This window comes from Manacus vitellinus, unplaced genomic scaffold, assembly GCF_001715985.3.
Source record: "Manacus vitellinus isolate BGI_N305 unplaced genomic scaffold, ASM171598v3 scaffold_27_pilon, whole genome shotgun sequence".
Taxonomy (NCBI): domain Eukaryota; kingdom Metazoa; phylum Chordata; class Aves; order Passeriformes; family Pipridae; genus Manacus; species Manacus vitellinus.
In genome coordinates, this window is record NW_021940039.1 from 9,640,451 (window position 1) to 9,654,083 (window position 13,633).

Consider the following 13,633-nt stretch of genomic DNA (forward strand, 5'->3'; position numbering starts at 1 on the left):
GAGGCTGCTCCAGGGCAAACTTGGGGTGATAAACTTGCTGCACCCTGGCCAGAGCCACCTCCCAGGGCTGGCAGAGGCCCCTCTCTGCAGGGTCTGTGCCGTGCAGCAGCCCTGGCATCCAAAAGGGTGAGGTGTAGCTCCAACTCCTTCCTGCTCCCTCCACAGCCGCCAGTGGCGATGGACACTCCTCACTGGTGAAGAAAAGGGTTCCCACTTGCTCCTTGCTTTGCAAAGAGGACTCTGTGGAGTCTCCTTGCTTTGCCATGAGTACAGCAAGAGGTGCCCAAGGGCCATTTGTAGCAAATACAACTTGGGAAAGCAAGCTGAGGTGCATGGGAGCAGTGCAGAGATGGGAGTGGGTGAGGCACAGCCTGGTTCTCCCCTCCACAGCCTCCACCACGGACGGTGCATTCCCAATGGAAAGGTGAAACAAGGAGCACAGACACCGACTGGGGGTCTGGCCACAGTAATCAAACACCATTCCCATTTTCCAGCCAAGGAACATGGGCTGGACACAACATCAGCAGCTCAGCTTCAGGCATGGAGAACAAGGAGCAGCCTGGCCCTGGCTGCCTTTCCCAGAGCCTGGCTGGGTCAGGAGCCTGCAGCCCAACCCAGCAGCTCCAGAGGCATGGACAGCTCACAGGAATTTTTCCAGAGGTGTGGAAGGGATTTGGGTTGAAGCCTGAAAGGAGGGATAGGTACAGCCAAAAGCAAGGAAAGCCAAGGAGCTACAGGCTGAGCCAGGCAAGACAGTTCAACTGAGTGAGAGGAAGAGCCCCAGGGAAGAGCTGTACCTGCCTTTGGCCCCCTGCACATCCAGAATGCTGGTCATGGCAGGCTGGACCACCAGGCAAAGGCGAGTCTTAAACCATGGAAAGTGGGCAGAAGCATAAGCTGAGCAGAGAGTGAAGAAGGATCCATGTCCAAGACACACATCACACCCCAGGCTACCTGTGATGACAACATTTAGGCAACACCTACGTGCTTCAGACATGGGATCACCAAAGGGTGGGTGTGGGGAGGAGCCTTCTTCTATTTTTAGTAAATTTATTCCAAATGGCTCTTTAGGCTGATGGTCTCCAGCCCTTCCAGGCAGACCTTGGCTGTGCCACCTTCATCCTCCTGAAGGGAGAGTCCACTCTCCCCTTCCTCTCTGCCAGCCCAGCCCTGGCTTTGGGACACAGGCATGGGAAAGCAGCAGTGCAGTGGCTGCTCTCTCCAGAGCCAAGCCCACATGGTGCCAAACTCCCTGCAGCCATCTGGAACTACAAGCCTGGCATTGCAGTCAGGACACATCACATTTATTTTCCCCAGGCTGCCTTGGCAAAGGTCACTGTCCTTCCTGGTGAGAGCAAAAAAACCTCACTTTATTTTGTAAGAAACCAGCAAGGTGCATTTCCTGGATTTGGCATGAACAGGCACATGGAAAAGCATCAGAAATGGATGAAAAAAGCACAGCACTTCTCTTAGAATAATTTATTAAATACAGCGTTAAAATTTGTATTTACGAATTCAATCATTAAAAACAAAACTTCATCTCATATATATATATATATATGTATATATATATACTCAGGGACAATGACAATCACTCTCTCAGCATCGGTGCATGTTGTGCCAGCACTGCTCAGAACGGCACCTTCGCTACACTATCCTTAAAGCAGTTCAACGCTTAAAAAAACCCCCAAAATAAAACAAAAAGCATTTGCAAAGAAAGAGTGCAAAGCAGGGCCCGCCCCAGCTGCCTGCAGGGTGTGCAGAGGTGGGCTGAGACGAGGAGGCAGCGGCTGTAAATGCTCCTAAAGGGCTGTCAGACATTGCCTGCCCAGCCTGGGCCGTGTGGGGACCAGCTCTGAGGTGCCAGAGGTCTGGAGGCCACAATTCCAGCCGTGGCTGGGTGACCGTGGCTCTCAATGGTGTGGTTTCCTCAGCTTGGGCAGGCAATCCTAGGCAAGCTAAACAAGGGGGGCAATAAAAGCACAAAAATGAAAAGAAAAACCAGCTTCTCCCCCCGAGCTGCCGCGTCCGGCGGAGGCTGCGAGCGAGGCACAGCCGTTTGTGTCCCCACACGCTCCTGTTCCTCACTCCCACACTCTGCTGGGGCTCAGGGGACAGGCAGCAAACCAGTACCACAGCAGGCCCTGGCCCAGCATCCTTGTGTGCTGCCTGGGCAGTGCCAACCACTCCTGGAGAGATGCCAGGCTGAGCCCCCACGGAGGGTGGTCCCAGAGGGAAGAGTTTTGCAGGCAGGGCCCTTGGGCAGGCTCAGAGGTAGTGCCAGACAGACTCTTGTAACTTGATCATCATGTCATTCTGGCCTGGGAGGAGAGGGCACCTTGCAGGGCACATGGGATGTGGTTCCCCTACATGCAGAGTGACCAGCACTGTTATCCCAGGAGTGAGCCAGGAGCAAGGATGGGCTGTGTCTGACAGGAACTTTTCCATGCTGGAAAAGGGCAGAAGGTGGGTGGTGGGCACCCCATGGAACACCAGGCTCTCCCCCCACAGCCCACCAGGGCCTCTTGGGTTATGAGCAAGTGCCCCCATGAGCTCCCCACTGCCACAGGGCCAAAGGCTGCCAGTCACTCACCCCACAACACGGGTACAGCGAGGGCTTGTGCTTTTGGCTTTCTGAAAGTCCCTGACCTCCCAAACCTGCTTACTCCAAGAAACCTCCTGCTACCCTTAAGGACCTATGAGGACAAGGAGGAAGGGCTGTCAAAACCATTTCTGGAGAGCATATGGCCCCTAAAAGAGAAGAGAAAGTCCACCCAGCCCAGCCTCCCCCTGCAGTGCAGACGTGCCAAGTCAGGAGCGTTTCAGATAAGGCATCGTGGGTGCTTTGATAGTAAAGCAGTTAGTGTTGACTACAGTACTGGAACAGGCTGCTGCCCAGGGCACCCCGGGGGCACAGCCAGCTCTCCAGCACCTAGTGCAGCAGCAGGACACAGGTCAGTCTCCCAGACCTCTCCTACACCCATGCAGGCTGCTCTGGCTGCCCTTTTTTTGGTTTTTTTACCCCCTCCCTTAAAAAAGCCCAGGCTGGGATGTGCCAGTTCCCCCCCCAAGCAGCCAGAGAGACAAGAAGACGCCTTGTGCTGTACCAGACTTTGCCACAGGCAGGTGCCCCGTGGCACCAGGGTGGGCAGCGCCAGCAGGGCTCGGAGCAGGGGAGGGCTAGTTGCCATTGCTGATGCTGGAGTTGGCACTGCTGCAGCTCTGCTCATAGGATGGAGGTGCCTCTGTGGGGAAAGGAAGAATGAGAGCAGTTATGGTGAGTGTTTGGGAGGTTCCCTTCGCCCCAGTCTGTGTAACCCAGTGCAGAGTGAAGCAAACCACTGCCACACACGTGTCACACACAGGCACTGCCTGCCAGGACCCCACAGCCTGAGATACGTGGGGTCTGTGGGTGCACACACAGGATTTGAGCCAGCCAGTCCCATCCCTGCCCTGATACCTACAGGGGTTGAAGTCACCACCTCCCAGTCCTGTTCCATCCCTCCCCTTCTTTCACAAGCTTCCCCCTCGCTCCAGGTGACCCATGCTCCCTGTGCCCCAACCCAGGGCTGAAGTGACACACGGAGTGTCCCGTTACCCCAGTGCCAGCAGATGGGCTGATCTGGGTGCTGACAGACAGTGCAGGCCCCTGCCACCCCAGCATGGCTCCAGGACTCCAGCAGGCCAGGATTTCCCCAAGCTTTTCCGCCCCGGATGGTCTGTCAGCTCCCGCCCCCACAGCCCGTGTGCTCAGAGCAGCTGCAGGCCCACTCCAAGGCAGGCAGAAGATCTCAGTGACATCACTTTCCTGGCTCTGCTCCCACCAGCCTCACCACAAGCCAGGGAGTTTTTCCATCAGTGGGAGGCTGAAAGTTCATTCAGGAACAGGGAGATCCTCTCAGGGCGAGCCCGGGGCAGGCAGAGGTGCAGAGGTGGGAAGGACAGCCAGCTTTTACAGCTGGAAAAGGGGAATCCTCCAGAGGCTAAAGCAGGCAGAGGGATCTCATGACCCCCTCTGACACCAGCCTCTGGCAGACTGGCATTCCCAGATTCCCACCCAGGTCACATCGAGCAAAGGGATGAGTGGTAGGAGCCCTGTACCCCCCAGTGCCAGCCCTGTCAGAGCCCAGCAGTGCTGCTCACCGTAGGGGTATCCCCACGTGCTGTACTCGGGAGGCAGGATGAGGGAGCTGGCCGTGGGCACGGGCACCACGTTCCCCTCAGCGTAGTAGGGGACAGTGGCTCCCGTGGACAGGCAGAGCGTGGGGTGGTTTGGGGAGCCCGCCTGCTCCGAGTCCGCCCTGATCTCCTGGAAGCTCAGTCCTGGGGCGTAGCTGAAGGGCTGCTGCTGGGAATGGCTTTTGGTGGGGATGGAGATATTGTCCATGGGGTGATATCCACTGGCAGCCTCCTCTTCCTCCGGGGGGGCACTGGGAACCACTGCAGATGGGATGTGCTGGATGGAGCGGGAGGGACTCAGCGGGACCCTGTTCACAGCAATGTTACCAATGTAAATGGGGAGAGTGACAGAAACCTCTGGGGACTTGAGGGAAACCTGGAAGAGAAGGAAAAAACAGTGGCATCCTCATTATACTTCACAGTGGGAAGGTTCACCTGGTGTCAGGACCACCCACACCACACAGCTACAGAGCTCAGAGACTGAGCTGAGCCCAGGAGGGAGCACAGAGCCACAGCCCAGGGACGCTCCCCAGGAGCACTGCTGAACTCACTTGGATGTAGTAGTCGATGTGTATGAGGCTGCAGCCCTGCAGGATGGACTGGGGCAGTGCTGGAACCAGGATCTGCTCCTTCCATTCCGCGTGTTTCCAGGCTTTCACTCCCGAGCCTTCCACCTCCGCGATGGTCCTCAGGTCGTAAATCCAACGCCTGGATTTGTAGGCCACTTTCTGTACAGACAGGGGAACACACAGGTAGCAGAGAGGCTGCAGATGGTCTTCTATCTCCCACAAATGTAAGTCAGGACACAAAACCACCCAACTCCTTGGTCAAATAAGCACAGGACACAAAACCACCTAACTGCTTTGTCAAACAAGCACAGGACACAAAACCACCTAACTGCTTTGTCAAATAAGCACAGGATGCAAAATGACCTAACTGCTTTGTCAAATAAGCACAAGCACAGATCTAACAGGCATGTTACAGAGCAGTAATACCCATAGTTACATGATAGACTGAGTAGGTGTAAGCAAGACAAGTTCTACCTCCTCTTTCCCCAGGAAGGTAGAGAGAAACTGAGTTAGCCAGATTTGGCCTCCTCACTGCCACCTCCCAGCCACAGGCAGCAGAGATGCACAGAGGGGAGAGCTGCCTCAGCTTTACAGAGGAGTGGAACACCAGCACAAGCCACAGAATCACCCTTTGGGATGCTCACCTGGAGCAGACTGGCAACCACAGCGCCGGTGTCCCGGCCAGATTTGTTCTCGATGTCGGTGCGGAGCTGGATGGCCTGTCCCACGATGTACCCCCTCAGGTCTGACGTGGCCGTCAGGATGATGTTGCCACTTTTCACAAGCTTGTAGTTGAACTTCTTGGTGATGGACATGGTGTTGGGCTGCTGCAGGACAGCAGAGACAGAGATGTTGGCTCAAGAGAGTCACAAACACTCAGAGATTTGAAACAAGCAAGTGGAAATATCTGGTCTGAGAGGACGCAAAGAACCAGCAACCTGGCACTGCCACACACAACAGGTCCCACTGCTCCAGCCCCCCACTTCCCTGCTCCTATTAGTTGCTCTTCCATCCAAAGCAAGTTCTCCAGACCCAGATCTCTCCAAGCACCTGAAGCTATCGGCCAACATGTCTCTCTGCATGCTGAAAATTCACCTAAGTCTTTCAAAGCAACACAGAGAAGAGTCAAAAATCATTTGGAGCAGGGGCTGGTGGCAAAGCAGGTCAGATCAGGAGACCTTGTCCTGCTCTTGCATAGTCAGAGAGTTGTCCAACCACACAGTGACTCCTCAGACAGCAGGACAAGTGCTGAAGTGGTGGCACTTCCCAGTCATGCCCCTCCTCATTCCTACCTCGATGTCAGGGATGTCGTTCAAGTTGAGAGGGCACAGAACGTAGAAGATTTTGTTGCATTTGTAGTCCTTGGAGAAGCGAGGTGTGTCTATCACAGCTTTCACCTGATGCAGGACCTTGCCAAAAGGGCCTTCAAATGATGTAGGAGCAGAGGCTGGAGTGGAGAGAGAAAGATAAGGATCAGAAGGTTGTGAAAACCCACCCTTAAGGGGAAGGAAGCACCCAAGGCTGAGTGAGGCCAGTTTCTGAACTGGAAGTATAGTGCCTTTTAAACAGCTTTCCTCTTTTTAACAGCTTTCCTCTTTTTAACAGCTTTCCTCTTTGCCTGAGGAGTTCTGCAAGGTTCCCCAAAACAAGACCTGGGGTTGAACACTTAGGTCACTCAGAGACCTTGCTGCAACCTCCTTTACAGAAGGGATCCTCTGCAACCCCAGGTGCAGGAGCAGGGATCCTCTCTCTGAGCACACTGTGTGCAGGACCCCTGTTCACACCCAGAGCTCTCAGGGTCACACTCAGAGAGGCACCAGCCACAGCTCTCACCAGGCTTTGCCCCACTGGAGAGGCTCCCACCTGTCTGAGCTCTCTGAGCCTGACCTTACCCTCCTCTCGTGTCCCCAGGCCCAGCTGTCCCCCTGCCTCTGTCACCCAAGTCCTTCTCAGCACACCTTGAGAGGCTGCAAAAGCCAAGGCTTAAAGGGAAGGGCCTTCAGCCACTTTTGTGCATCTTACCTGGCAGCAGGAACTGGAAGGGAAAGTTGTGCTCTCCAGGTGTCAGGACCCCTGTGGAAAAAAGAGTGAAAGGTAAGTGGGACAGGCTGACAGGCCTTGTAATGTGTGACCTTCTGGAAAGCAGTCTTCTGGAGAGAGAGGCCACCACCCAGGGAATCACACACACAACCTGGGCAGCTGCCTACAACCACTGGACAACTCCAGATCCAATGGGCAGCACTTGAGGCAACAGCAGAATCTGCTGCCACCCACCTCTCCTTGGGACAGATGTTTATGGTGAGATACCCTGTAAATAATGTCTTTTGGGGCAGGGTTTAAAGGATCCCAGTGCCATGGCAAGTGGTTATCCCCAGACTACCAACACAGGGCACAGAGCAGTGCTGCTGTGTGTTTATTTTTCCCCAAGCCTTCCCTCTCACAGGCAGTCAGGGGAAAGGTGAGAAAGCACAGGCACTGTCTGAGGCTGGTACAGGGGTCTGGTGGGCATCAAGCCACTACAGCCTCAACCACACACCAAGCCCCTCACAGACTGCACAGGATTCAGGAGCTGGAACCAGAGGTCCATCCACCCCTGGTCCCATGAAGGGACCTGCAATCCCTCAGCCTGGCTGTTTAGACCACAGGAGCCGAGGAAGATATTTCCACAACATTAAAACCTCAGCACTTGTTTTCTTCAACAATTGCTCTGCAACAGAGGCCTCCAGGGCACAGAGCAGAGCCAAGAGCCAGTGCACAGCTAAAACAACAGCTACAGATTCCAACCCCCCAGCCCCATCCACCCTCCAGCACTGCCATTCAGATCCCAGATCCCCTCCCTGGCCAGGGTGAAGGCTGAACTGGACCCACAGTGCAATCCAGTAACATCAATCAGCTCCCAAAGTTGCCTCCAGTAAGAAAAGCACTAAGGTTTATCCACATTTGTTAAATCCGTGTACAAACAAGAGGTTTTGTTTTTAAAGCAGCAGTGCTGAGAGGAGACCTGGATGTCTGCTTAATGGAGACATTTGTTCTGCTTTGTAGGATCGTTGCTGGAGGTTCCAAACCCCCAGATTTGGCTGGTTCCTTTGTTGATGCAAGACGAGGAGACAGCTTGCCTGTTAGCAACGCTGGCTCCCGGAGCTGACAGCAAGAGAGTCCTGTTGTCAGGGGATTAACTGGATTACAGGGAAGGGGGAGGTGGGGAAGAGAAGGGTAACTCCTCCCCACTGACACTGCATTCCAGGCAGGAGGCTTGACCTGTGCATCGTTCACGTTATGGAAAGCTGGACCTCTGCTTCTCCGCTCACTCAGCCACCCCACAGGGACCTGAGGGCACCCTGGTGAGTGCCTGTCCCACCCACAGCGCCGAGATAAATAACCCAGCACGCACCTCGTCACTCCAAAGGCAGGTCGGGAGAGAATCAGAGATTTATACACTTTGTCATCACAGAGAGGAGCAAGGTTCGCTCACTCCCATCACCTCCCTGCCGATTCCCCTCCCGTCCCCCAGACAAACCAGAGCTATGTAGGCTAAAGTGCAGCACTCGCTGCCGTCACCAGGTGGAAGCACAAAGCCGGGCTCTGCCAGGCCCGAGGATCGAGAGCTGGGCAGGCACGGAGGGAGACAGGTGTGGGACAGCCTTTCCTTTCCCTCCTGGCAAGCCCGGCTCAGGTAAAGGTGCCAGGTGAGATGCAGCAGGTGCCTTTGCATGTTGGTTCCAGGATAAAGTCTGGCTGATATGAATAACTCCACTAACCCAGGGCTTGTATGCTGCTCAGAGGGTTTCTGCTTTTTAATGGGCACCATTCAACATTGATCTTACACCCATTATCCTTATTTTTGGAAAGTGAGTCGATAATTGGAATGCATTGACTCTCCTGTGCAGCTTTGCAGTAAGGGGACTCTCTGTCTGAAAGGGAGAGGGAGCAAGTCCTGCTCCTGCACTGCAGGAGGGAGGGAGGTGGGAGCTCCAGAGTTTCCACCAAGACCTGAAGAATTCCTAGCTGTCTGACCTGCAGAGCCCCACATGAAGGTGCAGGCAGTGATTTCAAGTCTCCTGCTGAGAGCATGAAACCTTACAGCCTTTGCAGGACCCTTAGGATGAGCTCACAGACTCTGCCAAGCGAAAGTTCCTCGTTGACATTACAGGCAGCACCATCCAACAAGTCATTTTGATCAAACTCCTGCCCAGCTCAGGTTCACCATCAGAGAGCTGGGCTGGAAGTGAACATTTGAGCACTTCACAGTTTCTAACTCCCTGCAGAGGCCAGGGGTGCTGCAGGTTGCTCACACAGCATCCCTGAGCAGCTCTCCTGGGAACACACAGGGCCAGCATCACTCACAGAGGAGGAGGTTTGGCTGTCGGAGCCACGGTGTGACTTGGAGACACTGACGCAGTTTCCACACAGGGAGACCAACCTCTGAGTAAGTCACCAGATAAGAACTGCCCACAGCTCAGCCTAAGCAACCCTGATAGTCCAGACCAAGCCCAAGCGCCCAGAGACCTGTTGGTGTCTCTGGGGAACGGCTGTGACCCCACAGAGCAGCTCCAAAGCTCTCCTGCAGCTCCTGCCTGCAACGAGCTGCCCACGCGGGCTGGAAAAGGCCCTTCCTGCTCTTTGCAGCCAGTGAGGAGCTCCCAGAGCAGCCACCCCGGACTGAAGTCGTGCCCTGCTGCAGCTCACGTGGAGCTGGGGCATCACAGCAACGTTCAGCTCGTGGACACAGAGCCCCAAGTCCAGCCCTGCCCCGAGCTGGGGGCCAGGGAAGCGCAGCCAGCTCCATTCTCCACTGAGCACAGGCAATTAGCAGCAGCTCTTGTTTTCAGACCTGCTATTTCCAGTCCACTCTCTCCTCCCCCCAAAGAGGGAGAAGCATCTTTAGGCACCCTCAACATCCTGGAGTGGCCATTCCAAGAAGCGTGGAAAGCAGAAGGGCTGTTGGAGTTCAGTGCCAGAGCTATTTCAGAGACAAAGGTCAATAAAAGGAAGGTGAAGAACAACAGATAATCCCAAACAAGATGGGAGACTCCCATGAAGGCATGGGCATGATCCAGAGTGTCTGGCAGGGCCACAGGGCAGTGAAGACTGCAGGTGAGCTTGGGGCCTGCCTGCCTCCCCCTGCAGCAGGAGGAGAGGCAGATATTCAGCAGTAATGTGACTCCAATCTGCTCCTCCCGTCGGGATCCCTAAATTGGGGTGAAAAGGGTCCCCAAATACTCCTGGGATCCCCAAATTAGGGGTGAAAAGGGTCCCCCAAATCCCACCGAGATCCAACACTGGGGTTGAAAAGAATCCTTGAACAACCAGGTAAGCCAAACTGGGGGTGAAATGGGTTCCAAAAAACTGGGATTCCCAAACTGGGGATGAGAAGAGTTCCCAAACACCCCTCGAATCTGCAAATTTGAGATGAAAAGGGTGCCCAGAAACTCCTGGTACCACCAAATTGGGGGTGAAAACGTTCCCCAAAAACACCCCTAGGGCCTCCAAACTGGGAGTGAAAAGAGTCCCCAGACCCCCTGGGATCCCAAACTTTGGTCCCCAAAAACACCTGGGACCCCAAAATAGCAAGTTAAAACTGGGCTTCTGCTTGCCTCTCCTGGCAGAAGATCCTCCAGCACAGACACAGTAGAGGCTTATTTACAAGTTGCCTGGAATTACAAAGCCAACTTCAGTCTTCTGCCCTGTGTCTGGTGGAATGTTGGAAAATCCCAAGCCAAGCCCTATTACAGCGGGAAGGGAGGTGGCAACTCCTTTTAAACTGGTTGGCAACTTTGCTCCTAAAGGCTGAACTTCCACTTCCAAATGCTGACTAATCTTGAGATAACAGGGAAAATGCACCATTCCCCTCGTCCCAGCCACCCCTGTGGGCATGGGCAGGGCACAGACCGACCATGAGCCAGCACCCAGGTACTTCTCACATGGAGAACAGCAGCAAAAGCCACCTCAGCTCCCTGTGAGGGACACCTGCAGTGTCAGTCCCACACAGGGCCTTGAGCAGATCCCCAGGTCACAGCAGGGGAGGTGCAGCACCATGCAGAGCACCCAGAGCTGTCCCACTGCTGTGCAACTCCAGCATCCAAGCAGCAAGTGGAACACAAAGCCCAGGGGAAGCCACTCATTGCCCCTGACCCTCCAGCCCTGAGAGCTTCAAGGAACCACCCAGGACATTTAATGTGCTGATTTCACTTGCAGGTTGACTTTGCAACAAAGACAGTTGTTGGCAGCAGGCAGAGGGGAGCTGGTTTCCCACCATGGGGGGAGCCACTGCCACCCCAACACCTGGGAAGAGCAGCCCTTTTCCAAGCTGCTCCAGAACCAGAGGCTTTGCCAAACCACCCACAGCCCGGGCATGGGCACAGCAGGAGTCCAGCACTGCTCAGGGGGTCTCTGGTGGGCTGCAGTGCCCCTGGGCAGCTCACACACTCCCTGTGAGGGGACAGGGTTGTGCCAGCCATGCTGAGCCGGTCCCTCCCCATTCCCAGGAGCTGGAACAAAGGCCACACTGTGCTCGGCTGCAAAACAGCTTTTCCTGAAGTTTACGTGCAGCTAAAAATACCTTGAGAAAGTCGTGATGCAGCTGGCTTAGCTGGGCTCTGCTGTGGGGCCATACCTTTACTCCTGATAGGAGCCAGGCCAGCAGAGACCAGCCACCCCCACACGGCCTTGGGAAAGGTCCTCTCTAAAAATTCCTGGAGGGAAAGAAGCTGCTGCCCCAGACAGGCTAGAAAAAACCCAAACCCAGATAGCAGGAGCAGCAACAACACACTGATAGTGCAGAAGAGCCACCTTACAGTGCAAAGCAGAGATCTCCCTGAAGCCAGAGGAGATTTGTCTGGTCTCTCCCATTCATGGCTCAGCTGCTTCCCTCCAATCCACACCGGGACAGGGGTTGTTTTCTTGTACCAGTGGATGGGGAGGAGTCCTGGAACAACTCATGGTTTGCAGAAAGGAAATGCTCTGATCCAGAGGGCTGACACCAAGACTTCTGCTGAGTCCCCTGGTGACACTGCATTGCCACCCAGACACATCTTGCCACGCAGGAGAGGTTGGGCCTGTGAGAGCTTTGTGACGTTTGACAAGGCCAAGTGCAAGGTCCTGCACCAGGGTCAGGGCAATGCCAAGCACAAATACAGGCTGGGCACGGAGGGGATTGAGAGAAGCCCTGGGGACAACACCTTGGGGGTGCTGGTGGAGGAGAAGCTCAGTATGCCCCAGCCATATGCCCTGGGCTGATCCCACAGCATGGGCAGCAGGGGAGGGGGGGATTCTGCCCCTCTGCCCCCTCAGGTGAGACCCCCCTGCAGAGCTGCTCCAGCCCTGGGAGCCCAGCACGGACAAGGAGCTGCTGGATTGAGTCCAGAGGAGGCCACAAAGATGCTCCAAGTGCTGGAGCCCCTCTAGAGCCAGGCTGGGAGAGCTGGAGGTGTTCACCTGGAGAAGAAAAGGTGCTGGGGAGACCAGAGAGCCCCTTCCAGGGCCTAAAGGGGCTCCAAGAGAGCTGGAGAGGGACTTGGGACAAGGGATGGAGGGACGGGACAAGGGGGAATGGCTTCCCACTGCCAGAGGGCAGATTTCAGTTAAATATAAGGAAAAAATTCTTCACTGTGAGAGTGTTGAGGCCCTGGTACAGGTTGCCCAGACAAGCTGTGGCTGCCCCCCATCCCTGGAAGTGTCCAAGGCCAGGTTGGACAGGACTTGGAGAAACCCATTCTAGTGGAAGGTGTCCCTGTCCCTGGCAGGGGGTGGAATGAGATGAGCTTTAAGGTCCCTTCCAACCCAAACAAAGGTTTCCCTGCACTCACTGCAGACCAGCACAGGAAAAACAACATCGTCATAGCTCTGGGGGGGTGCAATGACCACTCATCTGTATTTACACTGTTAAACAAATGATCCAAGTCGAGCTTCCTCCACCACAGCTGCTGAAAGGGCTTGGGCTCTTGTCCCAGCAGTGCTGCCAGGCCCCTGCCAGGGCAGAGCTGGCAGCCAGAGGAAATCACCAGCCCTTCAAATCCATCCTCCCTCTGGAGCGAGGGGAAGCTCCCTGCCCACGCCCTGCCCTGCCAGCAGCCAGCCAAGGGCTGGGAAAGGTCCTCTGGCAGCCTCTGCCCAGCACAAGAGCAGGGCAGGGCTGGGGTTCAGGAGGAACCAACCACACAGGGACAAGGACACTGAGCTGCTGCATCCTGCCTGGGTTCCCAGAGCTGTTCTGCAGCTCCTGGGTTAGTGGCCTGTGCAGACAGGCCAGTCTGACAGCACTGGTGGGACCAGATCTGCCTGGGCTGCATGTTCCAACCAGGACCATCTGCCAAACCCTCCTGCCAGGCTGGCTCCCCCAGCCCCAGCCTCTCCCTCCCTGGGGAGCTGGAGGTCACAGCTGGTCACAGCCCTGTCTCCACAAGGCTGATGGCCACCACCACCAAGCCAGGACCTCCAGGATGGTGCCAGCAGGGAAAGGCACTGTGGGGAAGCCAGAAGGGGGTTGGGAGGTGCCTTGGTCACTCAGGCACAAACACAACACACTCAGACAAGCTTTTATTACTCACTCCTGTGAAACCTCACACTGTGGGGTGCTGGGACAGCCAGCCCAGAGGTCTGAGCACACAGCAGGCTGCAGGCCAGGAGACATGGAGTGGCACAACACACCCCTCTGCCTTGCCAGGCTGCATCCACGGCTAGACTGGGACAGAAGAGATGAACATCACCAGCCAGGCCAGGGAGGGGCTTGTCCCGCTCTGCTCTGCCCTGGGGGGGCCTCCCCTACAATATTGGGGCAGTCTGGGGGACACAATGGAAGGAAGAGCTGAAGCCATTAGAGAGTGTCCAAAGGAGGCAACGAGGATGGGGAAGGGCCTTGATTTGAAGTCGGGGCAGGACACTGAGGG

The 13,633-nt window shown here is 55.5% G+C and overlaps 1 protein-coding gene across 1 annotated transcript in view; it reads right to left on the reverse strand.

The window, feature by feature from the left end:
- Positions 1-15: 15 nt before the first annotated feature.
- ARRDC1 (arrestin domain containing 1) overlaps positions 16-13,633 on the reverse strand; it is a 23,324-nt gene continuing 9,706 nt past the window's right edge. The window contains exons 3-8 of the mRNA XM_029960602.1: positions 6,771-6,821; positions 6,041-6,195; positions 5,393-5,575; positions 4,731-4,907; positions 4,144-4,555; positions 16-3,245 (exon numbers count right to left, since the gene is read on the reverse strand). Of these exons, the coding sequence (XP_029816462.1) occupies positions 3,181-3,245; positions 4,144-4,555; positions 4,731-4,907; positions 5,393-5,575; positions 6,041-6,195; positions 6,771-6,821 (1,043 nt within the window). The 3' untranslated portion in view covers positions 16-3,180. The remainder of the gene's footprint in view (positions 3,246-4,143; positions 4,556-4,730; positions 4,908-5,392; positions 5,576-6,040; positions 6,196-6,770; positions 6,822-13,633) is intronic.